This window comes from Nomascus leucogenys, chromosome 13 (genome assembly GCF_006542625.1).
Source record: "Nomascus leucogenys isolate Asia chromosome 13, Asia_NLE_v1, whole genome shotgun sequence".
Lineage (NCBI taxonomy): Eukaryota > Metazoa > Chordata > Mammalia > Primates > Hylobatidae > Nomascus > Nomascus leucogenys.
In genome coordinates this window covers 30,285,532-30,303,854 of record NC_044393.1, presented here as the reverse complement: position 1 = coordinate 30,303,854, position 18,323 = coordinate 30,285,532, and the positions used below count along the sequence as shown (strand labels likewise).

The following is an 18,323-nucleotide window of genomic DNA, read 5'->3' as shown; positions in this document are numbered from 1 at the left end:
TGGAAGGGACCACTGCCTTTATTGCCTCTGTGCTGGGGTCCCAGCCTGGGGTTCAGAGGCCTCTGGGGGCAATAGGTGACCCTGGACCCAAATTATTGCTACTTGGCCAGGTCACCTTGGGGCTTCCCATACTGCCCTGAGAATGGGTGGGGTGAGGGCATGCAAATGATATGCAAATGGCATGCAAACCAACCCAAAGGCCTCTGGCACATCCATGGGTGCTGGAAGAGTCAGAGCCTAGTGGCCTGGGAGGGCGACAGGGGCACCCAGGTCAGGCCCAGCCTCGGGGGCAAGGTTTGAGGAGTTGGGGGGTCCCTGAGCATCAGCCCTGCTTCTGCCGCTGGCTGAGGAGGAGCAGAAGCCTGGTCCTAAGACAGCAGAAAGCAAGCAGGACCCTCGCTAGGTGGACAGATGGCCCGAGGCCCACCAAGACAGGGACGGGGCCTGTCCTGGGTCGCTCAGCCAGGCAGGGACAGCAGGAACCAGAATCCAGGTCTCCTGAGCCAGGCAGAAGCCAAAGTAGCTTGGAGGCTGAAGTGACAAACAATAAAATACAGGAATAAATAAATCAATAATAAATAGAAAGCAAGCAGCCCAGTCCCTGATCCCTGGGCTGAGAGCCCTTCCACCAGGCCCAGGTCCAGGAGGAGACAAGCCCTGGTCTTTGCGCTGGGCTGGCCAGTCCAGAAGGCTCCAGAGGGAGGCAGGCAGGGTCCCGGGGCCCTCGGCGTGTGCAGGTCTGGCTCAGTTGTTATTCATTATCCACCAGGAGGCTGGGGGTCAGAGGCGGGGGGTCAGGAGCCCTCAGGAGCCCACTGCCCCTCCAGGGCCACAGTGAGTGGGGGTCCACCGCATACCTGGGAAGAACACAGTGGTGAGGGTGTCCGGGGCCCGCAGGTGGTCGATGAGGACGCGCTGGAAGGCCTTGCTGCAGGGCAACTGCTGGTGCCTGCGGAGAGACCCAGGCTACCGTGACCTCGGTCTCCCCACTCCCACCCCATCCTGCTGCCAGGATCAGACCCCGGCCCTTCTCACACTGCTTCTGGAGCCTCAGTCCTCTCCCCTGTGGCACGGGGACGCTGTGTGGGTGGAATGAGGGCACTGCACATGATGCTCGGCATGGGCATTGTCACATACGTGGTGACAAGTGTGTATTCACTGAGTGCCTCCTGTGTCCCTGTGCTGTGTTCAGCTCTTTCCAGTCACCTCCTTTAGCCCACAGGAGTTGGAACTGTTATCACTTCCATTTTGGAAAGGACTTGGGGGCTCGGGCAGGTGGGGTCACTCATCTGAGGTCACAGAGTCAATGAGCAGGACAGCAGGATTAGAACCCTGACCTGACTCACTCCAGGGCCACATTCCACGGTGTTAGCTGCCAGACTGGCACTCATACCTTCTCCAGGAGGCCTCATCCTGCCAGAACTCATACAGGGTGAAGGAGGCACCATCCAGCATCTTCTGGGCAGACACACTGTAGGGCCAAAGAGATGGGCAGGCCAGGCCAGGGCTGCCATCACCTCTGCCTCCCTGGCCTGGGGTCTCATGGGAGCCCTGACGCACCCAGGATGGCCAGCCCCAGCACCCCTCTCTGCTCACCCGCTCCCCACCGGCCATCCCACCTGCCAGCTGGGGACTCACTGCAGACAATGGCTCTGGGCCCCTGTGAAGTCCATGTAGCAGCGCAGGGCTCGGTGGAAGTCCTGCAGGCCTTCCTCTGCCACTTGGACCTGCCTCTGGGCCACGAGGATGTGCTGGTGGGAGAGGCAGCCGGTCAGCTGGTGCGGAGCCGGGCACAGGGGAGGGACTGGCTGTGGCCTCCAGGAGGTTCCCAGCTGTTTTTCTGTTTGTTTTTTAAGACAGGGTCTTGCTCTCACCCAGGCTGGAGTGCAGTGGTGTGTGGGATCATGGCTTACTGCAGCTTCTACCTCCCAGGCTCAAGTAATCCTCCCACCTTGGCCTCCCAAGGTGCTGGAATTACAGGCATGAGCTACCACACCTGGCCCCCAGCCTTCTTGACTGATGCCAGATCCAACCTACCCTTTAGCTGGGTTCCTGCTGCCAACCTGCCCCCCAACCTCCCTGTCTCTATCCTCTCCCTGTCTCCAAGGGTGCTGCTTGATCCAGCCACCATCCCTCCTCCTGCAGTATGCCACCACTTCCTTCCACCCTCCAGCTTCCATCCACACTGCCCCAGACCTGGCTTTCAGAAATGCTGACGGGGAAGCAAAGCCCAGAGAAGGGCGATGGTTCCTGCAGGTTCTCAGAACCCAGCACCTGCCTGCCAGGCCTGAGGGCGGGGCACATGCGCACTGCAGAGGGTGGGTGGGCAGCTGGCCCCATGAATCCCCAATTCATGAGCACCCCCCGACACGGCCGTCCAGCCACTTGCCCCTCTCCTGGGCTCACCAAGTCAGGCCCCTTGGCCAGGTCCTCTTCATGCAGGGGTTCCAGCCGGGGGGCCTGTGAGGGCACAGAGTGTGGGCCGGGCCTCCAGCATGGGCCTGGCTCTGGCGGATACCAGGAGGGTCCTCCCTCGTGGGGCCCTGGCCCCATGGCCCTCACCTTGCACTCGAGCTGGTCGATGAGCTCCTGGAGGCGGTTCACCTGGAGCCGCCACTGCATCTCGGCTTCTGAGCTGCGCCCTGTGGGTGGGGCCCATGCAGGGTCAGGCAGGGGCCTCTCAGGCCCGGCAGGTTCTCAGAATGAAGTGAGGGCCAGTGAAGGAGTGGACCCCGGGGGAAGGGGGGATGCGGTGCCTGCCTCGGCCAGGCCTCCCACCCCACCCCAAGTGCACCTGTGTCAGAAGAGCCGGGGGACCAGGTGGATGACCGGCTGACGCTCCTCAGGGCCTGGCGTCCCGCCTGCCGGCTGCCGCAGGACCTGCTCTGCGCCTCCACGCTCTCTGCATCTGACCTAAAGGAAGTGAGGCTCACAGGGCCGAGGACTGGGGCCCCAGGACAGGACAAGCCTCGGTGGGGAAGAGAAGCCTCCTGGGACTCCGAGGCCTAGCCCCAAAGCCAGTCTCATTTCACCCTGCCATGGCTACCCTGCCATGGCTTCCCTGCCCGAAAATGCAGGCTCCAGGATGCTGGGACTGTGGGGATTTGGAATGCGGGTACAGTGGGCGCTTGTGCATTAGCCCCGCAGGTCAACAGCGCCCTTACATACCGCCAGCCACGGGCCTGGGCCTCCAGAGTATCTGACGCCCCCTCCAGCGAGCTCTGCAGGGCTTGCAGCTGGCTCACCGTCTCCCGCAGCAGAAAGCGCGTCACAAACTGGTCCACCTTGGAGGCCCTCTCGTACTCCTGTGGGGCGAGGAGGGACGGTCAGCATCTCCCAGCCCGGGCATTGATCTCTTGAGTGGGTCCCCTGCCTCTTGCCCATCAGAGCAGCGGTGGTGGTGCCAAGAGCAGGGGCACGCAAACCTGGCACAGGCAGGAGGGTACTGAGACCCGATGGGCAGGGAGGGTCTGGATCCCTCCTTGGCCGGGCCTGGCCTCCCTCCCCGGAGGTGTGAGGCCAACTCACAGGAGGCATCTGCCCACCGACGTGCCTGGCTTCTCTGGACCTCACAGCCCCTTCCCTGACGGTGCTACCACCTTCAGCATTGTCATAGCCAGTGAGTCCCAGGCACAGCTAGGCTGGGTGGGGGCTGTCACGAGGTATCCAAGGGCCAATGTTGACACGAGGCAAAATGATGGCGTGGTGTAGCCCCAGACTCACAATCTACATATTCACTCATTTATTCATTCACTCATGCACACAACACTGGGTGCTTTTGACTAGGAGCTGCTGATAAAAGACAATCAGGTTGCCGTCCTCACTCACACAGACACACACACCGGCAATGACCCCAACTGACACCGCCAGCCTCCTCCCAGCCCCTCTCAGGGTGGCAGAGAGGCAGGGAGGCTGCCCACATGCTAGGCCCTGTATGGCCCAGCATGGGATTCTGAGGCTCCTCAACTACCTTCAGTTCCTGGAGCTTCCATTTCCTCATCTATCAAACAGGAAAGATGAAACTCAGCACGTGGAGCTGCAAGAAGCTCCCAGGAGTTAATTCTCCTGCATAGGACTCAGCCCAGGGTCTGGCACATAAGTTCTTGATGCCAGACCTGCCAGCCATCTATCATCAAGTGTAATACAATAAAGGGCCTGCCCACTTGTATACCCAGGAGTCACAGACGTCCTGAGAATTGCCTAACCCCCACCACACACGCAACACACACACACACACGCGCGCGTGGGAGTCTTGGGGAGTTGTAGTCCAGGTGCCTGCCCTCTCCAAGGAGACTCCAGAAGCCCCATCCATCAGAGACTTCATCTCCTGCCATGACCTGCCTCAGCTCAGCCATCAGATGGGACCTCCTGGGCCAGGCTTATAAGCTAGGAGACAGGGACAGAGAAGAGGCTGGGTCTTTTCATTCTCAGACAGGCCAGGGTTTCTATCTCCATTAAATCTTTCCAAAAAATTCCTTTTTGGGTATTTGAGATGACTAGTTTCTGTTGCTTGCAACCAGAGAAGAGACAGAAGAACCCACTCAGAGCCAGGCACTATTGCAAGAAGAATTTCATTTAGTCTTGTTTTTCTGAGACAGAGTCTCACTGTATCACTCAGGCTGGAGTGAAGCGGCATGATCTTGGCTCACTGCAACCTCTGCTTCCCAGGTTCAAGCAATTCTCCTGCCTCAGCCTCTTGAGTAGCTAGGTTTACAGGCCTGTGCCACCACACCTGGCTAATGTTTGTATTTTTAGTAGAGACGGGGTTTCACTTATGTTGCCCAGGCTGGACTCGAACTCCTGACCTCAGGTGATCCACCCGCCTCGGCCTCCCAAAGTACTGAGACTACAGGCATTAGCCACCATGCCGGGCCTCATTTAACCTTTGTAACAATTTACGGGAACCATAATTGACCCCATTTTGCAGATGAGAAAACAGGTCCAGAGAGGTTGAGTACCTGGGCTAAAGTCACATAGCAAGTTAGTGGCAGGGCCAAAATTCATACCCAAACCACAGAAATCCCCCTCTATTCACCACTAAGCACCTTACATGCATTGCCTCATTTATGATCATTAGCTCAGTTTTACAGCTGAGAACCAAGGCTAGAAGTGACTGAGTGGAGCCCAGAGTCACCTGTGGGCCCTGGAAGGCGGTGCTCAGAGCCTGCAATTGGTGAGGTCACAATGTTGCCAGGGCCCAGGGGGGCAGAGCAGACGGAGTGTGGGCCATGGTCCCCAGTGGTGACCAGCTCTGCCATGGGAAACTATAGTTCCCACAAAAGGACCAAAGCACCCAAGCAGGACCGCAAGGAGAGGCCGGCTGCCATGGACAAGGCCTGGTGGAAACCATTCCTCAACCACCTCACTCGGAAGAAGCCAGCTGTGAGTGCGGGGGATGGGGAGCAGGGCTGGGGAGGCAGCTGGGGAGGCGGATGGGGGTCAGGGAAAGCTGGACAGGTGGGTGGGAAGGGATGCTGGGAGTCTAGGCCTTGTGTGCAGAAGTCCTAGGGGGTGAGGGAGGAATTCGAAAATCTCTCCCAAGGATGAGGATCCCAGGAGCCCATGTGGGTGTGGATGGGGGGTCCTTTCAAGGTGGCTCACGCCTGTAATCCCAACACTTTGGGAGGCCAAGGTGGGTGGATCACTTCAGCCCAGGAGTTTGAGATCAGCCTGGGCAACATACGGAGGCCCCATCTCTACAAAAATAAAAAATCAGCTGGTTGTGGTGGTGAATGCCCGCAGTCCCAGCTACTCAGAAGACTGAGGTGGACTACATGAGCCCAGGTGGTCAGGGATGCAGTGAGCCGTTGACAGCACCACTGCACTCCAGCCTGTAGGACACAGCAAGACCCTGTTTGACTCAGTCTTTTAAAAAAAAAAAAAAAGCCCAGAAGGGAGGGCAGAGATTCCAGAACCAGAAAGTGGATGAGACTTGAGAGCCCAGGGGGATGAGCATGAGTGGGATTCTCTCCCAACCCTGGACAAACAGGTGGAGATCCCAATACAGAGAATCAGTTCTAGTTGGTACTACTGGAGCTAGAGGCAGGGGGAATTCCCTAGTGTCCTCTCTTCAGCTCCTAGGCTCAGAACTTCCCTGCCTCCCTCTCAAATGAGCAGAGGCCCTGGACCAGGCGGGGGTGGGAGGTGCTGAGAGCCCCTGACATGCGGCCTGGAAGGGATCTCATAAATTAGACGGAGCTGGTCTCAGGAAGTCAGCCTGGGATGGATGAGGGTTTCCAGAAGGGAGGCGGAGTCCGGGGCGCCACGCAGCGAAGGGCGGGCTTCTCCGAGGCCTGAATCGGACAGGGGTCCCCTCCGGCGCTGTACATGGGAGGATGACAGGACCCGGGTGGATGAGGGTCCCAGGAGGAGCGCGGGGCGGCCCCGGGTCGTGGGCTTGGCCCTAGCGCGCTCTCCCGCCTCACGCCCCTGTTCCACCCCCAGACCAGGATCGTGCTGATTCTCCCCCTGGACAGGCGGCAGCCGCTGGCAAACGCTGGGCGACGGATTGACTACGCGCCGGGCGCCGGGCTGGGCTCCCCGGCGGCACCCAGGTTGCGCGGAGCGGGCGAAGGCAGTGAGCGCGAGCCGCAGATGCCAGTATTGCTGCTGCTGCGGCGGCAAGAGGCGCGGCGGCCGGAAGAGGGCGGAGCCGGAGTAAGGGGCGGGGCCAGGGCAGCGCTGAGCTGGCCGCGGCCGCTCTCGCGCTTCCGGTCCCCGGGGAAGGCTCCCCACGAAGCCGGCCCCGCCGAGGAGCAGCCGCGCAAACGGTGCCGCTGCCCTCGCCCGCGGCTTTAAACGCTTGGCCTGGACCCCGCCCAATAAAGAGTGCGTGGCAACCCTGCCGCCTGCGAGCCCTGTCGGACGCATCTGGGCGCGGAATCGGGGTGGGCAAAGCTCAGTCTAGGAGCCGCACAGGGGTGAACGGGGCGTAATGAAGGCAGAGCCATCGCCACGGTCTGGAGCCAGGGCTGTCTTTTGCTTTCTCCTTCCTTGTGCCAAGGGTCAGAACAGAACCCCAAACCTTGCTACAGTGGCGGGAGGCAGTTTCCTTCCCCCAGCACTCCAAACCCAGGTCACATCCTGCCCAGTCTGCAGGCTCAAGGGAGGTGGGGTAGGGCAAACCCAGGGACCTGCTTCCGGCAAAGCCTGACATCCCCCCAGCATCCAGAAATCCCTCTTAGGTATGAGGGAGGGTCCCAGGCCAACAGGCACCATCCTGGGTAAGAACAGCCAGGACAGCAGTCAGCTGGGGCAAGGCCTGAGACGTGGATTCTGCCTGTGGACGCACCCAGAAGCTGGAAGCCCTGGGCCTCTGGCCCCTCACTCCTATACATTGTGCTTGGTAACCCCAAAGCACTCAGGCCCCCCAGTCTTCCCCAAGGCACCTCTGTCTCCCAACCTACCCTGTCCCATCTCCTTCCCCACGTGACAAAGACTTCTTCCAAACCACTTACCTGTCTAGGGCAGCTCACTCCCCTGCTCATAAGCTTTCAATAGGTCTCCATTACCAACAGGGAAAAAGCCCACAGCCTCAGTCTCACTCCCCAAATCATTTAGAAGAACCCCTGCCACACTTTTTGTGGGCGGGATCCTGCTGCTGCTTCTCCTCACTCTCCCGGGTCCCAAATCCAGCTCCACACCCAATGCCACCCCTGGCCTGCCAAACCTGCAGCCCGCCTTCCTGCCACACTCTGGTGACCAACCTCAGGATGCTTCTTTTGGGGGCAGATGCAGCAGGACTGAAGTCCCAGCTCACTAGAGCCACCAGCCCAGCTTCTGCTGAAGATGCACTTTTGTCACTGTCACCATGATGAACATCTCCTCCACCTTGCCTGCACCAGGCTGGAGGCTGCAAGACCTATAACATCACTCCTGCTAATTGTGAGAACTGACTCTTCCCTACCATCCACATGGTTACAATCAGGGTAACCATGTTCTTCCATGGAGCTGCACCTCCTGCCCATACAGTGATTGGCCCAAGCTGGTCCTGTCAGCCCCTCCCGCTAGGATTGTGATTCAGGAGCTGTAAGAGACCATGTTCTCTACTTAAACATGCACAGGCTAAGCCAACCTTCAGAATAAAAACACAATGCAGGCCAAGCACGGTGGCTCACACCCGTAAACTCAGCACTTTGGGAGGCTGAGGCAGTCAGATCACGAGGTCAGGAGATCGAGACCATCCTGGCTAACACAGTGAAACCCTGTCTCTACTAAAAATACAAAAAACTAGCCGGGCATGGTGGTGGGTGCCTGTAGTCCCAGCTACTCAGGAGACTAAGGCAGGAGAATTGAACCCAGGAGGCAGAGGTTGCAGTGAGCTGAGATCGTGCCACTGCACTCTAGCCTGGGCAACAGAGCGAGACTCCGTCTCAAAAAACAAGCAAACAAAACAACACAATGCAGTGCACATCCTGAGTTCCCCACAGCCCCGCAGTCAGATTGTTCCTGAAACCTGATTTCACCCTTGCTCTTGATATCCATAACATGTAAGATCCTTGTAATAAAGTCCTTATTTTGGCTTACATTCACCTGAGTGTTCTACCTGCAACCAAACTGGTCCTGAGGAGGATGAGGCTTTGCAGAGACAAGAAGTGGTCTCTTTCCTGTGTGTGGGGATTATTACTACCTTTCGGAGGAGAAAACCGAACCCAGAGAAAGATCAAGACTTGCTTAGGACTGCACAGTGAGTCAGCTTCAGAACTGAGTCTTGCTGGGTGCGGTGGCTCACACCTGTAATCCCAGCACTTTGGAATCCGAGGCGGGTGGATCACCTGAGGCCAGGAGTTCGAGACTAGCCTGGCCAACGTGGCGAAACCCTGTCTCTACTAAAAATACAAAAATTAGCCGGGTATGGTGGTGCGCACCTGTAGTCCCAGCTACTTAGGAGGCTGAGGCAGGAGAATCGCTCCAACTCGGAATGCAGAGACTGCATTGAGCTGAGATTGCAACGCTGCACTCCCAGCCTGGGTGACCGAGACTCCGTCTCAAAAAAATAGTAATAAAAAAAAGAACTGAGTCTCAAACTCAGGCCCACGTGAATCCATCCGTGGAAGCCCATAAAGGTAGGGCCAGAGCCTCTCGGGGCTCTTCAGGGAAGCTGTAGATCTGTGATTTAAAAGCTTTTTCTTCAGCACTGGGAGGGTAGGGGGCCACACATCTGGCCAGAGTACATCAGATAATTCTAAGTGGTTTGGGAAAGGAATCAGACTGTGCTGAAGTGCTGAAGCCAGACCCCTGGATGCCAAAATCACTGCCCTTGGCTCTGTCCAGGAGAGATGATGGGTCCAGAGAGTTGTCATAAGGTAGGGGGCTGCGAAGTGCAGCTGCTGGGGAGTGAGGTCACAATGAGCCCAATCCAAGTTCTTTTCTGCCTTCTGACCAGCCCCTCCCCCCTCCACAACCAGGAACTTCCGTCAAGCCCAGGTGAGAGGTGCCAGGAGGCTGCCTAGGTCCTCAAGGGGGATATATGTCCAAATGGCGTTACCACAAGGCCCCTTCGCCCTCAAAGTTCTGCTCCTCCTGGGGGCTTCTTAGGATCTAAAAGGATCAGTCCTAGCCATCTCGTCAGCCATCTCAGCAAGGGCTGACGGGGCGAACAGCAAAGCAGAGGCGAGTCCTGAGAGCGTGGAGCCTGAAGCCCGGCGCCAGAGGAAGACCAAGAGGGTGAGATGCGGCTGGAAACCAACCAGAGCGGAGACTGAAGCCTGAACTAGGGGCCGGGCCTCAGGTTTAGGAACTAGCCACGAGCTGAAAAGGAGGCGGACGGCCCGGACAGAAGAGGCGGGGCTTTCAGACCAGAGGGCGGAGCCAAGAGCTGAGAAGAGTAGTGATCTGGTCCAGAGGAGGAAGAACTTAGGCCCCGGAGGCAGAGCCAAGGGCTGCAGGGGACTACTCCCTAGGACAGAGGCCGGGAGGTCTCGGGCCAGTGGCGCGGAGGGGCGGAACCTTCAGCCCCGCGGCTAGGCCGAGCCCGAAGGTGGCGTCGGTGTTGGGGAGCCGCCGCGTGCACCGGCCGCCCTCCCTGGGCCGCATCGCGGTGGTGGTGGACCAGGGCTCGGGTTTCACCAAGGCGGGCTTCGCGGGCGAAAACCAGCCGCGCATAGTGCTGAAGAGCTCCAGCCTGGTGCCCAGCTGGGACCGGCCGGTGCTGCCTGGCGCGCCGGGCTGCGAGCTGGCGGGCGGCGTGGCGCGGGCGCACCCCATCAAGCACGGCGTGGTGGCGGACTGGGAGGCGCTGGAAGGGCTGTGGGAGCGCCTGCTGGTGGGCGGCCTGCGGGTGTGCCCAGAGCAGTGGCCCGTGCTGGTGAGCGACTCGCCGTCGGCGCCGCCCGCGGGCCGCGAGAGGGTGGCGGAGCTGCTGTTCGAGACCCTGTCAGTGCCCGCGTGCCACATGGCTAGCACCGCGTTGCTGGCGCTCTGCTCCACCGGCGCGTTCAGCGGGCTGGCCGTGGAGGCGGGCGCGGGCGTGTGCCACGCCACGCCCATCTACGCGGGTCACTCGTGGCACCAGGCCACCTTCCGACTGAACGTGGCAGGCAGCACCCTGTCGCGCTACCTGCGGGATCTGCTGGTGGCGGCGAACCCTGGCCTCTCGCAGCAGGCCTTGCCCCGCAAGGCCATCACACATCTCAAGAAGCGCAGCTGCTACGTGTCCCTGGACTTCGAGGGCGACCTCCGCGACCCCGCCCGCCACCATCCGGCCAGTTTCAGCATGGGTAACGGGTGCTGCGTCTGCCTCAGCAGTGAGCGCTTCCGCTGCCCCGAACCCATCTTCCAGCCGGGCCTGCTGGGCCAGGCTGAGCAGGGGCTGCCCGCGCTGGCCTTCTGCGCGCTGCAGAAGATGCCCAAAATGCTGCGGACACGGCTGGCAGACACCGTAGTGCTAGCCGGCGGCTCCACGCTGTTTCCTGGCTTCGCCGAGCGCCTGGACAAGGAGCTGGAGGCGCAGTGCCGGCGGCACGGCTACGCGGCCCTGCGGCCCCACCTGGTGGCCAAGCATGGGCGTGGCATGGCTGTGTGGACCGGCGGCTCCATGGTGGCCTCCCTGCACTCCTTCCAGCGCCGCTGGATAACTCGGGCCATGTACCAGGAGTGTGGCTCCAGGCTGCTGTACGATGTGTTCAACTGAGTCAGGCTGGACTGGGGGTGTGGCACTGCGGTGGGGGACAGCTCTCTATCTAAATAGTCAAGTGTTTGGAGCTGGCAGGGTCCTCCTGGAGGTTGGAGCTGACTGGATGGGTCACCCCCAAACCCTTTCTGGGCCAGGAGGAGGTATTTGGGACCCATGGGACCCTCATTTTGAACTGCAGTTTGAATCTCCCCAACCACTGCCAGTTCAGAGAATGCCAGTTCAGCTGCCTACCCCCAGGGCCCTACTTTATGGCAATAAAGGTGATGCCCCACTTGTGTCCGTGCCACAGATATGGGAGTTCCTCCAAACCCTCATCATGTACCATCTGGACAAACATCCGATGCCAGGCCCCAAGGGGCGATCCCTTGAAAAGCTACTAAATCTCATGTGAAAGTCACCAGGAGGAGGAGCCCTGTACCTAGCCGTGTGCTCAGGTCATTGTTGACTATGAGTGCCTCAGTTTCCCCTTCTGTAAAAAGTGGGGTCAGGCACAATCCTGGGCCTGCTCACTGCTCCCTCCCCCTTACAAGAGCTATGGAGCAAAGGGAGGTGGAGATATTTCTTGAACACACAAAGGGAAGGGCGGCTTATTTTCTGGAAGTCACCACTCAAGGGCCTCAAGCCCTGGCTATCAGCACTGTTCGAGCTTGTGCATACACGTGTCCACATGTGCACACAAACGCGTGGGTGTTCACGTACCTGCCTACTCATGTATGTCCTCGGGCCAGGCCCTGCCCTGTGAACCTGTAAGCACGGCCTTCCACGCCTAGCCCAGCCCTGAATGATATCCCACGACAGTTGTGATGGGCCAGCAACTAAAGCAACAGCAGCCCCTAGTATGAAGCACCTAGTGTGTGCCAGACATTATTCTGGGTGCTGGAAGCAGAACAAAACAGACAAAAATCCCTGCCTTCGTTCTCACTCGTCACAGTGATGTATGAAGGGTAGCTCTATTGTTATGATGGTTTACAGATGAGGAAACAGGCCCAGAGAGGTCAAGAGGCACAGCTACAAAGTGGGAGCCAGGATTTGAACCCAAGCCCCTAGCTCTATAACCCTGAGTCAAGACTGTGGCGGATCCCACAGCACAGCAGATGCCCGCTGCCTCAAGTGGATCCCCCACCATCAGCCACTCCACTCACCAGCTTGGTGGCATCCATGGCAGTGAGCACTGCACGGTTCAGCGATTCCAATGCAGCCAGCACCGGCCGGTAGACACCCAGGTGCTCTGAGAAGTAGTCTGCAGGCAGAAGAGGTGCTCAAGGGTTCCTGGACCCACCACCCATCTACCCACCCTGGGATTCTGGCCCCCTGGAATTCCTCAGCAGCCAAGCAGGCCTTATATCCTGAGCCCAGCCCAACCTGTCCCAACAGGAGACCAGCAACAGTCCCTTGCCACACCTACCCTGGGGCCCAGGGGCCCCGGGAGACAAGAGCTCCCATGGGCCTACTCACCACACAGTTTTTCCGTTTCTAAATTGCTGCAGGGAAAAGAGAAGGCGCCCTTCAGACCTGGGCCTGGTAAACTGGGACTAATGGGGCCAATGCCCCACATCCCACCCCACCAACTCCCAGCTCAGCCTAACAAGGCCACTTCTGCTCCGCCCCAGATTAAGTTGCTCCTGTGGACAGAGTCCTTGCAGGGTTGGAGAATGGGTTCTACTGCCCCCACCAATCACTCTAAGGGCAAAGATTCAGACCCATTCTTGGCTGCCAAGAGGATCTCAGGCCAGGGGAAGATGGATGTGGACACAGGCCAGTGAGAAGTGGTCAGAGCTGCGAAGGGGAAGCCAGGTGCAGGGAAGTCCAGGGACGGCATGGGGTATTTAGTTGGTAGGTTAGGGAGGGTTTCCTAGAGGAAGAGCTGACTAAGTGAGGCCCTGAAGGACAAGGAACTGGCTGGGGAGTCTGGCCAGGAGGGGAGGGGGAGCACTGCAGACGAAGGTTCCAGCCCAAGTCTGAGACTGACCCCCAGGAAAGGGGAGAAGGGAAGTAGAGGGAGTAACAGCGGTTCGTGGGTGTGCACCCCGGGAGCAGGCATGGGGAGGAGGGTGCACACTCCTGCCAAGACACGTAGATGTGGGAGCACACAAGGGATAGATGGTGTGTGTGTTCGTGCACTGCATTCTCGGGTGGAAGCAGGCGGGGCCCAGCTGTCCCCAGGCATCCTCTGGTCCCTGTGGGAAGCGGGAATGGGGAGCTGAGCCATGGGTGGTGACTCAGACTTGGCTATTTTGGGGTCCCAGCTGGAAGCAGTGTAGTGGGTAAGGCTGTAGCTGGAGAGGGGGTAGGCAGGGGGGTAAAGTTGGAACTGAGCCCTGGTACCTTTCTCCCTGCCCCCTCTTCCTCATCCTACAAAAGGAACCAAGGCATCAGGGAATACAGTGGGGTAAAGACAACCTGGCCTTGCATCTACCCACAGCCCCCTCTCATACTCACTCAGTGAGATGCCCATCAATGCCGCTGAACACTTCCTGCAGCTCCCCCGGGCTGAGAACCCCATCGGCAAAGTAATTCTGGAATTCCTCAAATGAGAGCTTCCCATCATCTGGTGGCAGGGGGAGGACAGGGAGCAGAGGAGGTATCCCTGACCCTGACTGCACCCCTGCCACCAGGTCCAGGGTCCCAAAGGCCTCATAGCATCTGACAACCATCTAGCCAGGTGAGATGGGATTCTGAGCTCAGTGGGAGGCCTGACTGTTGGGGACAAAAGGACTGGGGTCCTCAAAGGTATCCAGTGAAGGCAACAGAACCTACTTTGCAGGCACAAAAGGGACAGAGCAGTATGTATATAGCATTGGGTAGGAACTCAGTAAATGTTTGCCAAGTGAAAAAACAAGCAACAGGCTGGGACACGGCCACAGTGTGGCAGGACCTAGACGTCACCTGGAAGGACTTGGGGACCAGCCTCGCTGCAGGGCGCAAGGAACCTTCATTCTCTGGACCCAGGACCTTCACAGAGAAGCCATGGGGAGGCAGATGGAACCCTCCTACTAGTTGGAGCCTCTGTAGGCAGCAGCAGGCTGGCTCAGAAGGGAATGAGCTCCCCATCACAGGGGCATGTGAGCAGAGGCTGGGAGCACTTATGTGGGACAAAGACATGGGATTCGGCCTGAATGATGTGTGAGGTCTCTGAGCAGATGGGTGCAGGGAACTGAGCCGGGGGAGGATCTGAACCTCCCCAGACAGAACTCCCTGGTCCAAGTGAGAGCATGTGTCCTGATCAATGGGTTGGGACAAACAATCCCCGTCAATTTGAAGAGGCCCAAGGAGAAGGGGCAAAGAGTGGGGACAGGACCCGGTCTCCAGGAGGATGAAACACAAGAGGGCGTGAAGACCCAGATGAAAGGGGCCCCAGGCTGACTGCAAAGCTCAGACCCTCCACCGGCTACACAGTGGCCTGCTCCAAGTCACCTAGGGGGAGCAGCCTGTTGCTGGATGGGTCCCCTAGGGCTCCTGCTTTAGCTTCCAAGGTTCTCCCAGACCAGGGTCTGAGACTGCCCAGGACCCAAGGCAGGAGGAGCCGACTCCTTTGGCACTGGACCCAGCTTTATCCTTGCCCAAGGCGTGGGTTTAGTTGTGTCCTCCAAGACCTCCCTGGTCCAGATGGTTGGTCACATGACAAGTTACTGAGACCTCTAAAAACCTGAGTAAAATCTCCAAAAAGGCCTCATTTCCATTACCTCACTCTTCCAAGTGCCTCACACAAGGAGCCTGGGACTAAACGCTGCAAAGACCCAAGTTCGAGCCTATCAATTAAAGGCTGTGTGACCTTAGGCAACCTGCTTCACCTCTCTGGGCCTCTGCTCCTTTATGAAATAGGGTGAATTCCAATCTAGCTGGTGGGTGTGAGGACAACAGAAGGCCATGTACAGGAAGTGCCCATCACCATGCCAGGGTGCTGTGTGAAAGTCAGCCCCTATCTCCAGTCCGTGGCCAAACCACATTCTCTCCGCTCTCCATCCTGCCAAACTTGGCTGAGAACAGCACTTCCTCTGGGAAGGGGGCCTTGATTGATTCTCCTGTTTTGGGCCCCCAAGATTTGTCTCAACTCTTGACTTCCCACCCAACCTCCCAACTCTCCCTGGACCTCCTGGATGCCTCCCACCCTGCCCCACTGTGGGACCCAGGGGAAGCCACACTCACCATTCTTGTCTGCTCTGCGGAAAACCTAGAGGACAAAGGGACATAGAGAGAACTGTGTCACTCGGGAAGCCAGAGGCCCCCACTCAACCCGACAGGGTCCCAGCTGGCCGGCCTACCCGCTGCCTTGCCTTTCCTCCCACCCAGCCTGGTCCCAAACCACCTGCCCAGCTCAGCCCTGCAGGAGCTTTTCCTGCAAGCAGGACACAGGAAGAGCACGCAGCAGGTGCCACCTCTGCTCACTTCTCCTGCAGGGCCTGGCCTCGTGGGGGGTGCTCCTGGCCAGTTCCCTGCGTCCCCACCTCCCACACCCAGAGTGCAGCCCAAGTTCTATCTGATACATCAGCCCCTGGCACGGTTCCAGCTTGAGGAAGGTTGAGGAGATGGGCCGGGTTGTGGCCCAGGAATCTTGCACAGCCGTCCTAGACCTGAGCCCCGAGCTCTGCTGTGTGGCCATGGTCTACCCCAGCTGCCCTCTCTGAGCTGTTTCCTTGCGTGCTGTTGAAGACCAACAGCAGGCAGTGGCTACTGTCTCTGCAGGTGCCTGAGTTACCCACTAGCAAATAGATCAGAAGCAGCTGGGGTTAACTCTTTCAGGGCTGGGGCTTCCTATGGGGCTGACTGTGAGGACCTTCGGCAGGCGTGTGTGTACACACGTCCAAGGGGGAGTGGGGGTGGCAGAAGGCAAGTTCCGCAGATTTCATTTATGGAAAAGTGGAGATGAAGAGCAACAGAGGCAGAGAGGAGCAGAGTCAAGACAGGTCCCCGTCTCTCTTAGTGACCTGCTCCCAGGTCACCCAAAGCAGCCCAGCAAAGGGGAGACTGGCAGGCCTGGCAAGCAGGGGTGGGCCAAGCCTGGGCCTAGAGCCTCCATGAACTCCAGGTCCTGAACGCCAACCCCCTCCAGGGTCCTGTTTTCTCAGGGTCAGAGGGGCTCAGGAAAGACTCTAACCTCTAGCCTAACTCAGAGAAGGTCTGCCACTGGCTGAGGGGCATACAGCAAGCCAGGGAGGCCCAGGTAGGGTAGATGGAGATCTTGGGAGCGGGCAAGGGTGCTAAGCTGGGAATGGGGACACCTGGGGTCACCCTATTGTATCCCTGCCTCCATGACTGACCTGAGACATATCCCCTCAGGCCTTGGTTTTCCTACCTGGAAAGAGGGAGGGTCAGGTCCCTTCCAGCCAGGGCTGTGGTCAAGGTGCTGAGTCACTAGGGGCAGTGGGGAGGGGGTGGGACACAGCTTTGCCTCCCTCTGGAGTTGGGGCATGAGGGGGCCAGGACAGAGCCCAGCACAGCGGTGAACGGTGGAGAAAGGGCTCAGGGCCGTGGCTGGTGCCCATGGGGGCCGCAGGGCCACCCATGGCCCCATGGGAGGGTGACTCTGAGCAGCCCTTACCAACTGTAGGACTCTGCTGCCCCGGAGTGGGGCCTGAAGGACTCTGGGGGCGGCACTAGAGTCAGGAGTGAGGGGCCCTTGTGCTTCCAGGTTCCCCTTCCCCAGTCAGCCCAGCCTGGAGCTGCCACAGAGTGGGGTGACCGCTGCTGTGATTGTCGACAGCCCCCCGCCAACACCAGACACACAAATGGGGTGGGCTGAGGGGTGGGAGGCAGCAGGGGCAGTGACACTGGAGCAGGGACAAGAGGAGACATGGAGAGACAGAACAGGTGACACAAAGGCAGAAAGGTCAAGGGGAAACAGAGACAGCAGGGCCAGAGAGAGGGGCAGAGACCCAGAGACAGCGGCGGGGCCCGAACAACCCCGGAGGGTGAGACTAACAGAGACTCGGGCAGGGAGACACCGCGAGCAGAGCCCGCGCCCACTCACGTCCTGGAAGAGCGTGTGTCCGGCGGGCCCCGGGTCGGGCGCGAGCTGGGGGTGCCGCGGGGGCTGGGGCTGGGGCGCGGGCGGCCGGAGCAGGCACACGGTGAGCAGCCCCGCGCACGCCATGGCGCCTCCGCCCGCTTGCTGGGGCTCGGCTGCGGTCGCTGCCGACCCTGGACGCCGCGGCGGACTCGGTACGGCTAGAGGCAGCCCCTTGGCGCCGGCGCCGACGCGCGGGCTCAGGCCCCGCCCCCGCCCCCGCCCCGCCCCCGCGGACGCCGGGTTCCCTCGCCTCAAGGTCCAACTCCAGCGCCGCGGGCCTCCGCGCTTCCGCGGCCACGGCGGAGGGGGAGGCGCCCGAGGGCTCTGGTCCCGCGACGGCCTGTCGGGAGCAGAACCTAGGGGCTGCGCGCCTACCCGGAGGGACAGGGTGACCAAGCCAGTGCCGAAAAGTCAGGGTGACACGAGTGGGTAAAACCCACCAGGACTTCACCTTTTGGGGCGTCTGTATCCTCATCTGCCAAAATGGTACTGGCAGACACCCTATGGGATTGTTGGGACTCATCCAATGTCAAGTGCTTACAACGGGGGCTGGCGCAGAGGAAGCCCACAGGTCCGTGTGGCCTACTCCCAGGCATCCCGACGCCCGCCCTCTCTGGCACTCAGCGCAGCCCTTTCCCCTCCCCTCGGTGACTCTGGCCCTCCCTTCGACCTGTTCTCCACACAGCAGCCAGGGGGAGCTTTTAAGATGCGAAAGAGGAGGTGTCACTTCGGTCTCCGGTGACTCCTTGGCCCCTGATCAAAGCTTAAGACTGAACGCCCCACTCCAGGAGCACCACTCTGACCCTCACCTCGGGACCGCAGCCACACTGCTTTCTCTCCGGTCCTCTGTCCCGCTCCCTCCTGCCCAAGGCATTTGCCCATCGTGTCCTCTGCTTGGTGTTTTCTTCCTCTGGTTAACTCCTACTTATTTTACAGCGCTCAGCTTAAGCACCACCCATTCCAGAAAGCCTTTCCTGATTTTCTCATGTATGCAGATCTCCTCTTTCAGACTCTGAGAGCACCATGAAGGGAGGTAACACCCGTGTCTCCAGAACTGTTAAATACCTGACACAGAACCAGTCACTGTATTTGTTACATGTTTACTAATGTCCAGAAACGTCTGGAAGGAAGACAGCAAACTGAGCAGAGTGGCCTCTGGGGCTGGGGAAAGAAGAGGCCACT

The 18,323-nt window shown here is 59.4% G+C and overlaps 3 protein-coding genes across 5 annotated transcripts; 2 read left to right on the top strand and 1 right to left on the bottom strand.

Moving 5' to 3' along the window:
* On the bottom strand, positions 1 to 17,347 carry NECAB3 (N-terminal EF-hand calcium binding protein 3). Of its 3 annotated transcripts, XM_030825657.1 has the most exons (13): positions 17,103 to 17,347; positions 15,281 to 15,305; positions 13,574 to 13,682; positions 12,590 to 12,615; positions 12,277 to 12,374; positions 3,169 to 3,305; positions 2,795 to 2,913; positions 2,563 to 2,642; positions 2,407 to 2,460; positions 1,639 to 1,751; positions 1,394 to 1,471; positions 858 to 949; positions 1 to 773 (listed from the first exon to the last, which is right to left on the bottom strand). In XM_030825657.1, the coding sequence occupies exons 1-13, from the start codon at positions 17,223 to 17,225 to the stop codon at positions 745 to 747; spliced, it is 1,083 nt and encodes a 360-aa protein (XP_030681517.1). In that variant the 5' UTR covers positions 17,226 to 17,347; the 3' UTR covers positions 1 to 744. The 3 variants fall into 3 exon arrangements, with proteins under 3 accessions (XP_030681517.1, XP_030681516.1, XP_030681518.1); XM_030825656.1 differs by having other exon boundaries at positions 2,407 to 2,642; XM_030825658.1 differs by lacking the exon at positions 2,407 to 2,460.
* C13H20orf144 (chromosome 13 C20orf144 homolog) lies at positions 5,125 to 6,844 on the top strand. The gene is made up of 2 exons (XM_030825659.1): positions 5,125 to 5,382; positions 6,445 to 6,844. The coding sequence occupies exons 1-2, from the start codon at positions 5,185 to 5,187 to the stop codon at positions 6,796 to 6,798; spliced, it is 552 nt and encodes a 183-aa protein (XP_030681519.1). The 5' UTR covers positions 5,125 to 5,184; the 3' UTR covers positions 6,799 to 6,844.
* On the top strand, positions 9,431 to 11,414 carry ACTL10 (actin like 10). Its single transcript, XM_012511970.2, has one exon. It carries the CDS (start codon positions 10,394 to 10,396, stop codon positions 11,129 to 11,131), a length of 738 nt encoding a protein of 245 aa, XP_012367424.2. The 5' UTR covers positions 9,431 to 10,393; the 3' UTR covers positions 11,132 to 11,414.
* Positions 17,348 to 18,323: the final 976 nt, after the last annotated feature.

What these genes read in the sequence shown, in the direction of transcription:
- NECAB3 (XM_030825656.1), bottom strand. Translation starts at nt 17,225, where the DNA reads ATGGCGTGCGCGGGGCTGCTCACCGTGTGCCTGCTCCGGCCGCCCGCG. An exon ending in GACACACGCTCTTCCAGGAC is followed by an intron (nt 15,306 to 17,102) that starts GTGAGTGGGCGC and finishes TTTGTCCTCTAG; the next exon opens with GTTTTCCGCAGAGCAGACAA. An exon ending in CCATGGATGCCACCAAGCTG is followed by an intron (nt 3,306 to 12,276) that starts GTGAGTGGAGTG and finishes CTCGCCCCACAG; the next exon opens with GAGTACGAGAGGGCCTCCAA.
- C13H20orf144 (XM_030825659.1), top strand. Translation starts at nt 5,185, where the DNA reads ATGTTGCCAGGGCCCAGGGGGGCAGAGCAGACGGAGTGTGGGCCATGG. An exon ending in TCACTCGGAAGAAGCCAGCT is followed by an intron (nt 5,383 to 6,444) that starts GTGAGTGCGGGG and finishes TTCCACCCCCAG; the next exon opens with ACCAGGATCGTGCTGATTCT.
- ACTL10 (XM_012511970.2), top strand. Translation starts at nt 10,394, where the DNA reads ATGGCTAGCACCGCGTTGCTGGCGCTCTGCTCCACCGGCGCGTTCAGC.